At 45.0% G+C, this 16705-nt stretch overlaps 1 protein-coding gene across 10 annotated transcripts in view; it reads right to left on the bottom strand.

The window, feature by feature from the left end:
* RYR3 (ryanodine receptor 3) overlaps positions 1-16705 on the bottom strand; it is a 488303-nt gene that overhangs the window by 380833 nt on the left and 90765 nt on the right. For all 10 annotated transcript variants that reach the window (XM_075613258.1, XM_075613259.1, XM_075613261.1 and 7 more), the window contains exon 2: positions 3979-4098. In XM_075613258.1, coding sequence (XP_075469373.1) covers positions 3979-4098 — 120 coding nt within the window. The remainder of the gene's footprint in view (positions 1-3978; positions 4099-16705) is intronic.

Raw genomic sequence — 16705 nt, 5'->3', positions numbered from 1 at the left:
GTGAGGGGCAGTGAGAACTTCCCATCACCCTAAATCAAACAGTATTTAGAGACTTGGGGTATAGTAATATACAAGCGCAGGCCCTGACTGCTGGGAGATAGGCTAAGAGAGAGTAAGAGCGAGAAAGGCAAGGAAGGAAAAACAGTTAGCGAGGGAGAGGCAGAGACAGAGAGAGACAGAGAAAGAGAAAAGGCATAAGAGAGCCAGAGCAAGAGGAAAGGGTACTGGTGGAGAGAGGCTGTGAAAGAGAGGGGGAGGGGGCTCAAGAGACTGCCAGCGAGAGGCAGCCAGGAACAAAGCAAGACCACCAGAGAGAGCGAGAAAGCCTAAGGCCTTGCCCCCGCTGCATGCTGCAGCGTCCGCTGTGGCGGACGCTGCGCTCACCAGAGCCCTCCCCGCAACGGCGCCGGGCCCGCGCGAGAGCTACTCCTGCTCTCAATAGAATTGAGAGCAGGACTCGCGTCGAGCGGCTAGGCACGCCCCCCGGCGGTTCAGCCAATGAGGGCGAACCTGCCGGGTGACGTCATGGCCGCGCCCCCGTCACTCCTCCGGCACGCCCCCCCCGGTCTCTGCTCCTGCAGTGAGCTGCAGACCGGGGAATCGCCGGAACGCGCAGCCGAAAGCGCGGGCGCGCATTAGAGCGCCGTGACCGGGGCCTTAGCCTTAGGGGCATTCACTAAACTTCGATAAGTGCCTTAATGCTGGTTAAGTGCCATATTCAAGCGATATTGCATGTGCAGCTATTCACAAAGGAGGAACCCCGGAGGGCAAGAGAGGGTTAGTACACAGAGCAAACTTTCTTTAGTCTGCTGCTGCATTACAACTGGACACAAATACATGTGAGCCTGCAAGATCTGACCATGTGTTTTGCTGAACTCTCCACATAATTACAAGTGGCATACTGCTGGTTGTATGTGAACTTTTAATCAGAAGATATTTATTTATTTATTTATAAAATATGTTACCAGGAAGTAATACATTGAGAGTTACCTCTCGTTTTCAAGTATGTCCTGGGCACAGAGTAAAACAAATAATACATGGTTACAAGTACAGTTACATAAATGAACAGGGTATACATTATATACAAGACATAGCGTGCACAGTTAAAGAAAACATATATTATGAGCGTATGAAACAGTTACAGACCAGGTTAAAATGTGAGACAGCCTTAGATTTGAAAGAACTTAAACTGGTGGTGGATGTGAGAGTCTCTGGTAGGTTGTTCCAGTTTTGGGGTGCACGGAAGGAGAAGGAGGAACGTCCGGATACTTTGTTGAGCCTTGGGACCATGAACAGTCTTTTGGAGTCTGATCTCAGGTGATAAGTGCTGCAAGTGGTAGGGGTGAGGAGCTTGTTCAGGTAGCTGGGTAGCTTGCCCATAAAGAATTTAAAGGCAAGACAGGAAAGGTGAACTTTGCGCCTACACTCTAGTGTTGACCAATCTAGTTCTTTGAGCATTTCGCAGTGATGTGTGTTGTAGTTGCATTGGAGAACAAAACGACAAATTGAATTGTAGAGGGTGTTAAGTTTACTAAGGTGGGTTTGAGGAGCCGAGCCATATACTATGTCTCCATAGTCAATAATTGGCATTAGCATCTGCTGTGCGATACGCTTTCTGACCAGGAGACTTAGGGAGGATTTGTTCCTGTAAAGTACCCCTAGTTTAGCATACACTGGCGACACGTTTAATTTGAGTAGGGCTAGTACCGCAAGCCCCCTGCACGCGCGTCCAGGGCTCCCGGTGTCCCGCGATGTGGGGGACGGCGGCAGGGGGTTCCGGGGGACCCGGCGGACCCGGCAGCGGGGAGGAGAAAGCCCCGATCGGAGGGCGCTCCTCCGCGGCTTCGGCGCGCGCCCGGCACCCTGCGGCGCGCGCCAGGTTACTGCTGCGCCGAGACCGGGCAAATGCTCGAATAAACTCGGCCGCAGCAGTAGGTCTTGGTTGTCAGGGTATCAATGTGCATCCCGAATGTTAAGTGGGAGTCAAACCATAAGCCCAGGTATTTAAAACTAGTGACAGGGGTTAGGGTGGTGTTAGCGTTGGTTCTAATCAGGAGCTCAGTCACTGGAATCTTTACAAATTTAGTCTTGGTCCCAAATACCATTGTTACAGTCTTGTCAGTGTTTAAAAACAGTTTGTTTTGGGAAATCCAGTTTTAGAGTTTCAAAAAGTCAGACTGAAGTATGTGTTGAAGGTCAGAGAGGCTATGGCTGTGTGCATATAGGATTGTGTCATCTGCATACATGTGTATTGAGGCTTCCTTACAAGCTGTGGGAAGATCATTAATGAACACTGAGAAGAGTAGGGGCCCCAGAACAGACCCTTGCGGGACACCACAGGTGATATCCAGGGGGTTGGAGTTAGAGCCTGAGATGGACACATGTTGGGATCTTCCTGATAGGTAGGACTGAAACCAGTTTAAAGCATGTTTCCCTATTCCAGAGCTCTGGACATTTGCAGTCTGTAATATCAAAGTGTAGTAAGCGATACATTAACCTCTTTTTACCAGAGGAGTTTGTCATGCATTGCAGCCCCATTGTGCACTTAAGGTGTTAAAGTGCGTGATGAATTGCACTTAATCTGTGGCTACAACACCACATTAAGCGTATGTGCAGAGTAAGCTACTCCTGGACCAGCATGTCATAGGATTCCCTCATTGTTTTCTTGCCTCACATTGCAACTAGGATGGCAAGATCCCTGACGAAGAAAGACACCATTGGAGCTTTTGAAACGCGTTGGATGTTTTTTTGGGATTGTTGGGACACCGTAGCAGTGGACGAGAAATGGTGACGTCAGCGCGCGAGTGGATCGTGTGTCTTCTAGGAAGTGAATCACTACGAAGCACAATACCTGATCCCCGGCAGCAGAAGACGAATACACCACTAGGCGAACGGCGTATCCCGACCACAAAGACCATTAAAACCAGTGCTTTTAACCTATTCACGTCTGGTCACAGTCTAACAGAAGAAATCCTAAGCCCCCACCTCAGCGCCAGAGGAAGTTGCTTTTTTCCACAAATCCAAGTCTGGGTGGAAGATACCAGAACAATTTCTTCAGGCAGCTCCAGGACTACCATTTGGACATTGTATCTAAGGTTATCATTTGTTGTTTGCACAAGCGCTGTTTGTACACCTTTTTGTTTCACCTAGGATGGCAAGATTAACATGGTCCAGTGGACATACTGTAGAAAGCAAACATTTAAAAGGTTTTTGAAGAGACAAACAGCAAGATTACAACACCTCCTCCTTAGGGAATACATGAGAAAGGAAAATGATAACTCTGTTGGCTCAGTCAGATAGATACTGTAATTATGTCAGAATTTGTTTACCTTGTGAAGGAAAAATACACCCCCCCCCCTGCATTACCATTTTTCTGTGCTGTAAATGATGTCTAAATAACAACAATAACCCTCAAATGTACCTCTTAATGGTGTGTGAAAAAATAAAATCGGAAGAAATTGTAAATAAAGAGAACTACACCAATTATTCGCACAAACTGGTGCTCAGAAGCACTGTGCCAGACAGAAAATGGAGAGGAACAGGTCACTACTTCATAAATACGATCACTGAAATACACAAAGGACGCTGCTCCATTTTAAAAATGTTTACGTGAACTTCACAACTTAGACAGTGGAAAGTTAGAAGTAAAATGGGTTCTACAATAAAGATGTGGGAACTTGTGCAAATTTGCTTCTCCTATGTTTTTCTCAAACTTTTCAAAAAGTTTGAAAAGTCGCCAAAACGTTTGGTCAAAATGAATAACTAATTAATTCAATGCTAAATTAGAAATTTCAACAGAAAAGAATGTAGCCTGAAACATGTGTTTTTCTGGAGAGAGGAGATAGAGGACCAAGAGGGGGCTACACTTGATGCCAACCCCCACACTGATGGAGAGACTCCCACGTCTTGCTCTGCAGTAAGTGGCGAAGCCTTCAGCACTAGAGGATTGGGCAGTATAAAACCAATAACCATCCTTACTTTAGCTTCTGAAGTTGGCTCCAAGAAGCACAGGCGATTCCCGAGTCCCTCAGCTGCCAGGCAGAACTTGCGCTGTTCCTTGTGTATGGTGGCGATACACTGAAGGACAACTTCATCATCCTATGGGGAGACATGAGCCAAGAGAAGAGGTGGCAAGATTAATAGAATACATGGCCAAGACAAAAACATATACACAAGCTGACGATATATTGTATGTGCAACAATGAATCCTTATTCTAAAGAGCTTACTAACTTGTTCTGGGCAAATATAACATCATAACTTTAGGCAGTCCGGGGGTTCTCGGCTGCTTTCTACACATTTAGAGTAGTGGGTTGTGTTTTGTTTTATGTGTACCAGGTGTGATATTGTAGAAACAATGCAAGGTGTAATCATAGGCACTTTCCAAATAGATACAGTTGCGCCCAACAGTATACACTCCTTTGGTGAACAATAGCTGTGTAACCACGTGAGTGCTGGAGGACGCTGCAATGCATTGAAGATACAAAAGCTACTCCTGCCTTCTAAGTACAAAAATGTACAGTTTGAGTAAAGGTTGTATATTTGTTTGTAAAAACAATCCGTGATTTAAGTGTGTTCGCAGGTTTTTTTTTTTACACAACCCTCACCTTTGTTATCAGACCAGATAAAAAAAAAAAAAGATTTATACCTCAGGTGTAAAAACTGCAGTATGAATGTGTAATAAAAGCAGTAACCCCAGCGTCAACCGAGAAAGTCACATTTTAAAGTGGGACGAAATGTGTTACATTGGCAGATAAAAATTGCACTAGTAAATGTAGAGCAAAAAGTTATTATAATGAGGTATTCCTAATGTACAGGTATGTAGTGTAAATCTGTCCCAGAGAGAAACAGACACGACACGACCATATACCATGCAAACCATGGCGGCAACTTGCACAATGAAACAAATGTGTAATGGTTCTGTGTTACATAGAAATTAGTGTACAGTAACCCTAACCCTCCCTGCAGCGATTGGAAACTGTTTTCATATAGCTACATTGCCTGGACCTACACCCGATGATAGGACTGTCACTTGATGTATATCCATGAGCAGGTAGGTCCGAGTAATAAGGGCTTAAAGCACAGAATTTATATACATATATACACACACATACATACAGAATATATATATATATATATATATATATATATATATTACAGTGTTCGACAAATCCATTAAAATACAGGCCCGTGGCGACTGGATTTTACCCCGTGGCGACCTCCTCATGGCCGACACCAAGCAGGGCGGGATTGGGAGCGGGACTAGGTGGAGAGTAGATTTTTTGGTTCAGCGAATAGATTTTTGGATGATTTGTCAACCACTATATATATAGATATAGATATAGATATATATATATATAGAGAGAGAGAGAGAGAGAGATTATATATATACACATACACACTCTTTCTTCACTTGCTTTCAGTTACCCTTTGACACCTCTAGCCATAAAACACATCCACACCGGGGGAAGGACAAGCACAGATAACATTCCAAGAGACACTGTTTTCAAGTTATCCTTGCTTCATTCATTGTAACATCGCTCGAAAGCTCGCACAAATAAAAGCATTTCGTTAGCCACAGAACGGTATCATCTATTATCATTTATTTTTTGAGTATATATATATATATATATATATATATATATATATATATATATATATATATATATATATGAGAGAGAGAGAGAGAGAGAGAGAGAGAGAACTTCACATATCTGAGTTACAATTGCTCCAGAATTCGAATGGATTTACTCTTTGCATAAAATGCAGGTTTCAATATTACGCTTCTCTCAAAATCATTTAACCATATCTTAATACAGGCATACCCCGCTTTAAGGACACTCACTTTAAGTACACTCGCGACTAAGTACATATCACCCAATAATGAAACGCCAGCTCACGCATGCGCCTGTCAGCACGTCCTGAACAGCAAAGTTGAACTCCCTACCTGCACCGAAGTTGTGCGCAAGCGGGGAGACTATAGAGCCTGTTACAAATGCGTTATTTACATCAGTTATGCACGTATATGATGATTGCAGTACAGTACGTGCATCGATAAGTGGGAAAAAGGGAGTGCTTCACTTTAAGTACATTTTCGCTTTACATACATGCTCTGGTCCCATTGCGTACGTTAATGCGGGGTATGCCTGTACTAGAAATTGCATACTCATCCATGTATTGCCCGAGTATGGATGTTTTCTCTCTCTATACAACTTAGACAACCCAAAAAGTTAAGGTGATTCCACGGATTTATTTATTTCGAACATGTTTTACCAGTTAGTAATACATTGAAAGTCACCTCTCGTTTTCAAGTCTGACTGATAGCCAGATTCATTGTAGAAAGTAGAAGGGAACCAGGCTGGACTGTTGAGGGTGTATTTATCTCAATTGGATCTTGAATTTGACCACTATTCATATGTAAATTTGAACAAACGCACATAAAAACACATAGGTACTGACTATCACAGACAACCAATGGCAACACAATAAGTGTGTGTGTCATTCTGCCTTGACACTCACTAAAGTGCCAGAAACAGGCATGTCAAGGTCTGCTGTCGTGTTCACATGGTCACACATCACTCTTTTCACATTTGCTCTATTCTGTGGGATAATATACATTTCTGGGCATTGCAAAATGTGCAATACTATCATTAAGAGTGGACCATGTGGTACGAGTCCTACAGTCGGCATCACATATCAGGCACATCTGGTGTGATAACAAAAAGAACGATTCCTGCGCTCCTACCAATCAGGCTAAAATATAATAGTGATCTCATGAATAAGGTTTTTTTTTTGTAAAACCCTTTGGCCAAAGCGTTATAAGCCTGCAGCCAACGTCAAGGCATACCCGTTAATGCAGGTACCTACACTGAATACTGTATATGTAATTATTGTCCCATGGACTAGTGAAAATGTGACAAAGCCCTGAAGGGGTTAAATAAAGCATATACTTTTGTGAGTAGTGAAATTAAAAGCTGGATAAAGCCAGTATCATAGTTACGTTAATATAGAGGTAAACTGTGGGTGCACAAATTCCATTTCAGCCGAATTGGTACGAGCGCAAGAATCGTTCTTTTTGTTTTTCTATACGCACAGCCTATCTTTTTACCAGCAGCAAACTTCTATAGGGAGGAGCCCGGTAATATGTACAGTCTTCCACATCGTGTGTGATGGATGGGGCATCTATGCAGACGTTGAGCATTTTATTTTTGTAACCCCCGGTTCTCTCCTGGTTACATTTTTAGCCTTCTTCCCCAGTCAGCACAAAGCTACTGGCCACTCCTGAGTTAGATGTATCCTGTTGGGCTGCCACTCGATCCTAGATTTATCCAACAGGTTCAAGTTATTTGGGGAGAAAATCATTTCAATTTCAAAGCCCAGTTTAAAATGTATTGGTCTATGCAGTAAACTAACGTTCCCAACTCCTGACACTCGTGAAATCCTGCATGAGCACAGGTGGCTTACTCATTGACTCAATCATTTTTACTGAACCACCTGTGCTCAAGCAGGGATATCCTTAAAACCTGGCCTCTTAAGGGTCCTTGTGGGCCGGAGTTGAGAACCACTGCCTTAGCACATCCGTCCTGTAATTTGGCCTGTCCTGTTCTGAAAGAATTTTTAATCCAAGTGGCAATTTTGTTATTTTGTAGCACCTCAATGGGAGACTTTTCCTCCACAATAGACGTCTGTAGCAATATGAGTGTATTCTCACAGTGGTGAGGGCTTTTTCAGGGTATTCTCACAGTGGTGAGGGCTTTTTCAGGGTATTCTCACAGTGGTGAGGGCTTTTTCAGGGTATTCTCACAGTGGTGAGGGCTTTTTCAGTGTGTTGCAGGGAGCTAGTTACCCTAACCCATTAAATCTGAGAAGCATGGAATAGGAAGACTTTGAGCTGTGGTATGTAATGTAATGGGAGGTACATATTTTTTTAAATTAGAGCAAGGGTAGCCAACTCCAGTCCTCAAGGGAACCAACAGGTCAGGATATCTGAGACTGAGCCTCTCATTGAGCCACCTGTGCTGAAGTAGGCATATCCTGAAAACCTGACCTGTTTGGTAGCTCTTGAGGACTCCCCCTGAATTAGAGATTGATACAACATCCTTTTTCTAATGAAATGTACATGCCGTCATTCCTGCACCTTTCAGCAGTGACGGTGCCCTGAATAATGCATGAGCTGCAGGAAAAAAAACCCTCAAAGAATTATTTATCTTCCAGGTAGCTACAGTACATCGATTGTTAATTGTGGCTGAGTAACGAGACACGTGACTGCTGGATGGGACTGTAGCCATCTATCTTAGCAGTTTCAAGTGTCTTACATAGCGTATCATGCTGCCATATCCACTGCAGCAGAGAGCATCTATTGTAATTCAGAGCACTGCAGTATCACGTCCAGCTGCTGCCATGTTATGTCTGTCTCCAGGCACAGCGGCCATGCTCACAACTTTCACTGCAATGCTATTCTGCCAGCCTAATGCACCATGTCTCCTGTTCTATATCAGAATGGGATACATCTTGTATTGTATATTAATCCAAACATTATACCTCGTGTTTGCTTCTTTGAGTTTCCTATCTTATCGGTTCATATTAATAGGGGGATATAAACGTTAGACCTCTCTTTGTATCCTGATCACATACTTGATGCTTCATTGTGAAACTCCCACTTCGGCGTTTTTGTTTGCTGTGGACACGGGTTTGGAAGAGCTTGCACTCCTAGTACTCACTGTAGTGGAACCAGAGAATGCCGTGCTGCCCCAAATGCTGTTTGGGATCTAATCCTGATGTAGATCCTGTTATGAAGCAGAATCAGATTGAAACGTACAAAGGCAGCGGGTGCTCATAGAAGTGATTAAGGCTCGCTGCCTTCCTGTTTAATTTGTTTCATGTGCACACTAATATATTTTGAGAGTCAAACCAAGAAAGCTTTGAGAATTCCCAAAGAAGTGCTTTATTACTCAGCTCGGGTTGTATAGCTTCGGGACAGGCGTAACTCGGGACAGGCGTAACTCGGGACAGGCGTAACTGATTTAATACTATATTTAACTCCACTCATTTGCTTAAAGAGCCAATCCAACCATTTTATTGTTTTCATTTGAATTTTTATACAAGATTGAAGCAGGGGCCCCCGTATCTGATCCGCACTCATTTCAGCGCCGGGTACTCCCTGCTTCCGGAGACACTTACCTCCGCAGGGTACTCCCTGCTTCCGGAGACACTTACCTCCGCAGGGTACTCCCTGCTTCCGGAGACACTTACCTCCGCAGGGTACTCCCTGCTTCCGGAGACACTTACCTCTGCAGGGTACTCCCTGCTTCCGGAGACACTTACCTCCGCAGGGTGCTCCCTGCTTCCGGAGACACTTACCTCCGCAGGGTACTCCCTGCTTCCGGAGACACTTACCTCCGCAGGGTACTCCCTGCTTCCGGAGACACTTACCTCCGCAGGGTACTCCCTGCTTCCGGAGACACTTACCTCCACAGGGTACTCCCTGCTTCCGGAGACACTTACCTCCGCAGGGTACTCCCTGCTTCCGGAGACACTTACCTCCGCAGGGTGCTCCCTGCTTCCGGAGACACTTACCTCCGCAGGGTGCTCCCTGCTTCCGGAGACACTTACCTCCGCAGGGTACTCCCTGCTTCCGGAGACACTTACCTCCGCAGGGTACTCCCTGCTTCCGGAGACACTTACCTCCGCAGGGTACTCCCTGCTTCCGGAGACACTTACCTCCGCAGGGTACTCCCTGCTTCCGGAGACACTTACCTCCGCAGGGTACTCCCTGCTTCCGGAGACACTTACCTCCGCAGGGTACTCCCTGCTTCCGGAGACACTTACCTCCGCAGGGTACTCCCTGCTTCCGGAGACACTTACCTCCGCAGGGTACTCCCTGCTTCCGGAGACACTTACCTCCGCAGGGTACTCCCTGCTTCCGGAGACACTTACCTCCGCAGTGGGTGCCGGTTCCAGGGTTCACATTATGACTTTTTCAACACTCCCGGGCCCGGCAGGCCAATAGGAAGCTGTGATGTCACCTAGTGCGGCTTCCTATTGGCCAGTGTGACCGGGGGCTGAAAACTGCAGGGAGATACTGGCACCCCCTTCGGAGGTACGTATCTCTGGAAGCAAGAGGTCCCCGGAGCAGACATCAATGGGGCTCAGCTCCGGAGACCCCCTGCTCCCATCCTGTATTTAAAAGCATCCCTCCTTTAAAGTCACTACAATATAAAAGATAATAGAGCCTCTTGTGCCAGACATAAGGGCCCATATTTTTACTTAGCAGTGCCAAGCTGGGAGACACATTATGGCTCATTCAAGCGAATGGTTGCAAGATATCTTACATCATAGCACTGCTTAGTAAATATGGCCCAAGATCCCCCAAAAAAACTGTACGCTGTGGATGTCCTGCTTGTTTCCGAAGTGCCTCCTACAGTTATTGGTTCAGATGAATTACACACTGGATGCCTCAGATTACTTTTAGGAAGCCTTATTTCTCTGTTCTTTACCCTGATTCTTACCACACTACTTGGGGTGTAATCTTATCTGCCCGAGATGTTATGTTTGGCACCATACTGTAACACAACCCTCACATCCCTTTACTAGTTTTCTCTGTGTAAGGCACAGCATATACTGCCAGTGCTTTTCAAGAACAAATGTTTTGGGTTTCCATTGCCCCATGGCAACTGATGAACATCAACTGCTATAAAACATTCCCAAGTGACCCCACCTTCTCTTTGTCAGTCCAAAATAAAAAAGCTGGTTGAAAGTACAGGCATAAACGTACACAATGGGACCGGAGCATGTATGTAAAGCGAAAATGTACTTAAAGTGAAGCACTACCTTTTTCCCACTTATCGATGCATGTTCTGTACTGCAATCGTCATATACGTGCATAACTGATGTAAATAACGCATGTGTAACAGGCTGTATAGTCTCCCCGCTTGCGCACAGCTTCGGTACACGTAGGGAGCCGGTATTGCTGCTCAGGACGTGCTGACAGGCGCATGCGCGAACTGGCGTTTGCCTATTGGGCGATATGTCCTTACTCGCGAGTGTACTTAAAGTGAGTGTCCTTAAAGCGGAGTACTGTATGCCTGTACTGAACATACAAGTTGAAATAATCCTCCGGAGACACCGATCATTTCTTCCACAAATTCGATTAACCAGCCATTATCCCGGTATTCCTACTCCCAGCTATTTCAGGTAAGTCATACATCACGGACACCTTTTATTTTTTGGAAACATATGAAAACTACAATGGCATCCAGGATTAATCCTACTGACTGTGGATGTCTCAGGCCAGTACACGCATGCGCCATATGAGCTAAGGATGGATGCCATTAGAATGTGTTGAAAAAGCAACACTGTGACTCCCCGCCTGCAGATTTCCTTACTTCATTTTGTAGTATATAAAAACAAAGACTTCAAATACAGGAGACGGGGCGCTGGTACTGTATATGCCAAGTTCTTTATGCAGGAATACGACTATTTTCACACCCAGCTCTCAGCCTCCGAGTTTAAACAAAGCGCATCATATTCACAAGCAAGAGAGATACACATCAGAACTGAAATTTTTTTTTCCCCACAAAATGAAGACGAGTTTCTCTGTCCTGTCGTCACTCCTTTTCCGAATCGAGGTCAATCTGTCAAAAGCCAAATTTAGTGCGTCACAGGTTGACTTTGACTTGAGAGAGGAGCGACTCTGGGCTGGGACACAGAAACCCATCTTCATTACAACCTTCACTACTGCTGGACCACACCCCCACAACTCCCATCCTAAAGGAGCACCAGCAGGTTGGGGTTTCAAGATATCCCTGCTTCAGCACAGGTGGTGTATGCTTCTACTGAGCTACTGATTGAGCCACCTATGCTGAAGCAGGGGTATCCTGAAAACGTGACCTGTTGGTGGCCCTTGAGGACTGGAGTTGCCCACCCCTGTGCTAGACACTTTATTCGGCATAAGGTAGCAATACCGGCACAATTTGGCAGCAGGCGCGATCTTGGGGAAATGATTGTGGACCCGCTGCAGCTTACAACAACACAGCATATCTAATGCAATTGTGAACGCAGATGACCCTTCCTTGTATTCACTGCCTCACTTTTTAAGCACCCCAACATAAGGATGCTAAAGATGCATTTTTCAATCAGCCGTAGCATTTCTGTGGGGTCCTTTTAATGCACCCCCTAAATGGGACTAAAATACATATTAAACCAGAATTACATGCCAGCCTACACATGTTGTGTATGCATTAAAATGCCCATGTGGTTTGTTGTATGTTGGACAGCAAATAAAAATACCATATGTGAGTGCCCACTAAAGCTTAGCATATAATGCTTCCACTGCAGCCAAGGATTCTGGGTAATGACATGCAAATGAGCCCAGTGTTACCTTTTGCTTGTTGTCCATTTTAACATGGACCCCTATAAGCTTATGCCTGCGGTTTACACAGCTTTTCAGCATAGCCTCGAAGTGCACAGCCAGTAAACCTTCTCACAGACAGCTGTTTCAACCGTTTGGGTCATCAGTGTGAGGTTGCTTGCTGGCTATGCAACATGAAGCTGGTACGTGGGAATAACCGGACATTAAAAAAGTTATGGCGGCTAAAAAGCGACAAATCCAATATATCCTTGTATATTAGGAAAACTAAAAGGAAACTGAAAGAACAATTCATCGAACACTAAAATGTTACTAAAAAAGCAAATAAAAAACTACATTGGTCCAACATTGTAAGGCGTTATTATAAACTTGCTCAACATTGAGAGTTCTGGATATTGGCAGTTTCTAAATCCACAGGGTACACAGATAAATACTGTCTTCTGAGGCAGAGAGGACTTTTGCCTCCACTTCATAACGTCTTTAAGTCTATATGATGAACTCCAGTTAGGATGTTTTTTGGACACTGGAATTTCTCAGATTGTTGCATTGTCTGAGCTTTCCTTGCCCCATCTCCATACAATGGATTTATTTTGGTTGCTACCTGCAGATACAGTAGGTATACATTGTTTTGTTTTGTTATGTTGGGCCATGTCTGTGTGTCTCTGTTTGTCTCTCTCGGTTTGAGCTTCCTGCCCCAAGCAACATGGCTGCTTTATGCCCCCGGGGGTGGAGTTTCCTCCATTTTATCCTCCTACATCCGATTGCTGATTCGCTCGCAAAGTGGGCGGGGCCAATTATAAGGCATGAATGTATTTTTCCACTTAGCTTTATTGAAAAAAAAGTCACCTTGAAATCGGGCAAAACTTAAGGTTATATTTTCCAGGGTGTAGATTAAGAAACTTTCTTAAGTATTTTCACAAAAGGCATCAATATATAACAGTCATTACTCTATAGCTTTTCCAAGCTGTTCCAGAAAGGATCTCTAGACTGCAGAAAGCCATTTAGCCCATTTGAAAAATGGGGTTTCCTGCTCACAAACTGAATGACTGCTAAGAAACCACAATCACACACAATTGATTTTGATCCCAGATTAAAGGGGCCCACACAGCCACCATTTTTTTAAATTCACCCGATGGAAGAATGTAAGCAACTGTAGAACTTCTCTATAGGCGCCGATGGCCCTGGTAACCGCTGCTTTTTCCTTTCCATGAAACACCGACAGAGCTGCCCCCCAGAGACCTCCCAACTTCCTGGTCCTGCCGCAAGTGACCACAAGTCCCCGGGGGCGGCTCTGTTGAGGTTTTAATGTCCCGGGTGGAACGGAAAAGCAGACGTTACGGGGATTGTCAGCACCTACATAGAAGTTTATTAAAGTGATTTTTACTTGTTTGCCTACATTCTATGCATTAGGTAACATTTTAAGAGATGTTTGGAAAAACAATTCGGAAGACATCTTACTGCCCCGTTCACTTGAATGGCCCTTAAATTGTGTTCTGGTGCAGAAGGTGTTTTATGGAATAGCACCACTTAGTAAACATGGGTCAAAGTGATTTATAAGAAAAGGTTTTGGGAGACACAGGAATGCAAGGCATGCTGTTTATTTTTTTAATTTATTTAGCTTCTCCATGTGCTTTTGCTATACAAGTCTGTTCCCTTGAGGCAAATTAAAGCTGCCCGGAACCAAGAAAAAAGAAGCGCATTGACAATACGGCAAAAAAACCATAAACCGGGATGCTAGCAGGAGCAGGAAAGATTCAAGTTCATTTGGATTTGAAACAATGTTTCACTTTAAATGAAAGAATATACAGTACATTTAATCTACAGTGTGTATTTTTCAGTGCTACAGTATTTGCTTTCTTTACTATTTACGATTCTTTTGTTAATTATTGGGTGCAACGGTCATGGCCAGTGTGATCATTGCATCCGACATTAAGAACGTAGGAAATATTTTCACGTGTTCATTAAACGTGCTCACAATGAGAACTCTTGAAGAAGCACGTAGCGAAACGCGGAGTCATCAACCAGCAGTTATCAATCGGTGGGGAGAGACGTCATCATGCCAGCCGACGCGAGATCAGAAGAGAAGCCGGCGTCTGGATCGGCTGACAGAGTATCAACATATCGATGGCAGTGGTGGTGAGCAGGGCCGCAGACAGATTTTTCCACGGCCCAGACTAGAGTTGCGTCCGCCCCCCCCTCCCCCAGCGGTATTGAGAGCCCCCCCCATTTCACACCTCACGAGTCCCCTCTATTTCCCACCCTCTTCCCATGTATTTCTCCCCCTCCATCTCACTCGCTCTTCCTCAATCACCCCCTCTCCCACCTTGCATATATTTCTCTCCCCTGCGCCTTATTCTTACTCCCTCTTTTCCTCACTCACTCAATCCCCCCCCACAAAATACATATAGCCCCACACCCCCCATACATTTTAAAAAGCCCCCCACTCCCCAATAAATTTTAAAAGCCCCCTACTCCCTCAATACATTTTAAAAGGCCCCCCACTCCCCAAATACATTATAATAGGCCCCCATTCCCCCAATACATATAAAAAGACCCCCCCCCAATACATATTAAAAAGACCCCCAGGCCCCACCCCCCAATACATATTTTTAATAAAACAGACTTATCTTGTGGATGGTCTGCAGGGGGCCCATCTGGCCGGTTAGGCCTGGCTGCCGGTCCTCTCGTGGCCGGGCCCCGGCTCTCGCTCACTGCAGGCCTCTATCCCTCTGTCCCACGCTTAGCAGGCGCGCGCCGGGTCTCCCTCCATGCCGTCGCGCGCCGGATGCTGAGCCAAGCCTACTTCCGGTGCGCTGACGTCACAGAGGCCCGTCGGCGTGGGACAGTGATAGGGGCCTGCATCTGAGAGAGAGCCGGGGCCTGGCCGGGAGAGGACCGGCAGCCAGGCCTGGCCCAAGTTGCGCCGCCAGATGCCGGACCCCCTGCCACCACCGGGCCCGGGACACCTCTACCTTCTGTCCCCCCCAGTCGGTGGCCGTAGCGGTGAGATCCTTCTCCCGAATAGGGAGTACAAGCCTCCGTTATACTTAACTACTTCTTTATTGCTCAAAAGAATATTGTGATTGTGAGTTTGTGAGATTGTGAGTTTGCATTTGTGAAGCCCTTTTGTATAAAGCCGTGTTTCCCAACTCCAGTCCCCAGGGAACCCCAACAGGTCAGGTCTTAAGGATATCCCTGCTCCAGCACAGGTGAGTCTGTCAAAATGACTGAGCCGCTGATTGAGCCACCTGTGCTGGAGCAGGGATATCCTTAAGACCTGGCCTGTTGGGGTTCCCCGAGCACTGGAGTTGGGAAACACTGCTATAAAGCCCTGCGCGTTCTACGACAATCTGCTCCATTTTGTTGCTTTCTTTTTTTCCTGGGGGAACGTGCATGACGTTTCTGTAACACCCACCACATTGAGTGACTTCACGCCCAGCTAAGAAGAGTTCTTCGTGGTTTCCATATCTTATTTGTCTTTAATCCATGGGGGCCATGTGAGTGAGCATAGTTGAGACTCTAGACATAAATGCCCATATTTGTAAACAGTATTACACTATATTTGATTTATTTCCCTCCCTGGGTTATTGTGCTGCCCTTGTTTCCAAGACCATTACTTCAAGAAGTACAGAGGACGGTTCCTTGTGGGTTCAGAGCTGCAAACGGGGTGTCTTCATTCGATATGTTATTACATTTATTTTTATTGTCACAGATCACGATTTTTGCACGGCTTGCATCACGATTTTGCCGTTTTATTACATGTTTTCATTTTATATTTGTCACTTGCATTTAGAGCACCGGGTGATTTTTTGCCCACACTTCATAATGAGAAGGAGCGTTTCTGATATTGCACACAAGGAGAAAACATAACGAATGCTGTGTTACAATATGTACTACAGTATGTAACTATGTAATATGAGTCTGATATATTTATGCAGAAAGTTTTTGATCTAGATTCAGTGTTTTTTTTGTATTTCTGATGTTAAATTGAATCGTAGCCTAATCCAGTTTAAATGACATTTAATGTAAAAGATTTGAATTATAATGTGTTAACAGATTTCAAGGTATAGAGAGATTATGACCATTCTCCATATTTAGTAATAACACGGACACATATAGGAGCTAATATTGTCTTCCAAACAGTGACAGATGGATACATTTTGACACCTTGCATTCTCTAAACATAGTATAGAAACCGGAGAGCAGATAACATGAAAAGACACTTGTCAGAGTATTACTTCACTCACCATGAGGCACCGTCGCTCTCCCTAAGTGATAAATCACTGTCCTGAAGACCAATTTCACACCCTGGTTTACTAGGAAACATCACTCAGAGCTCC

Source organism: Ascaphus truei, chromosome 9 (genome assembly GCF_040206685.1).
Source record: "Ascaphus truei isolate aAscTru1 chromosome 9, aAscTru1.hap1, whole genome shotgun sequence".
In the NCBI taxonomy this organism is placed as follows: domain Eukaryota; kingdom Metazoa; phylum Chordata; class Amphibia; order Anura; family Ascaphidae; genus Ascaphus; species Ascaphus truei.
Note: the sequence above shows the minus strand (reverse complement) of the source record. Positions and strands in the feature narration are given on the sequence as shown.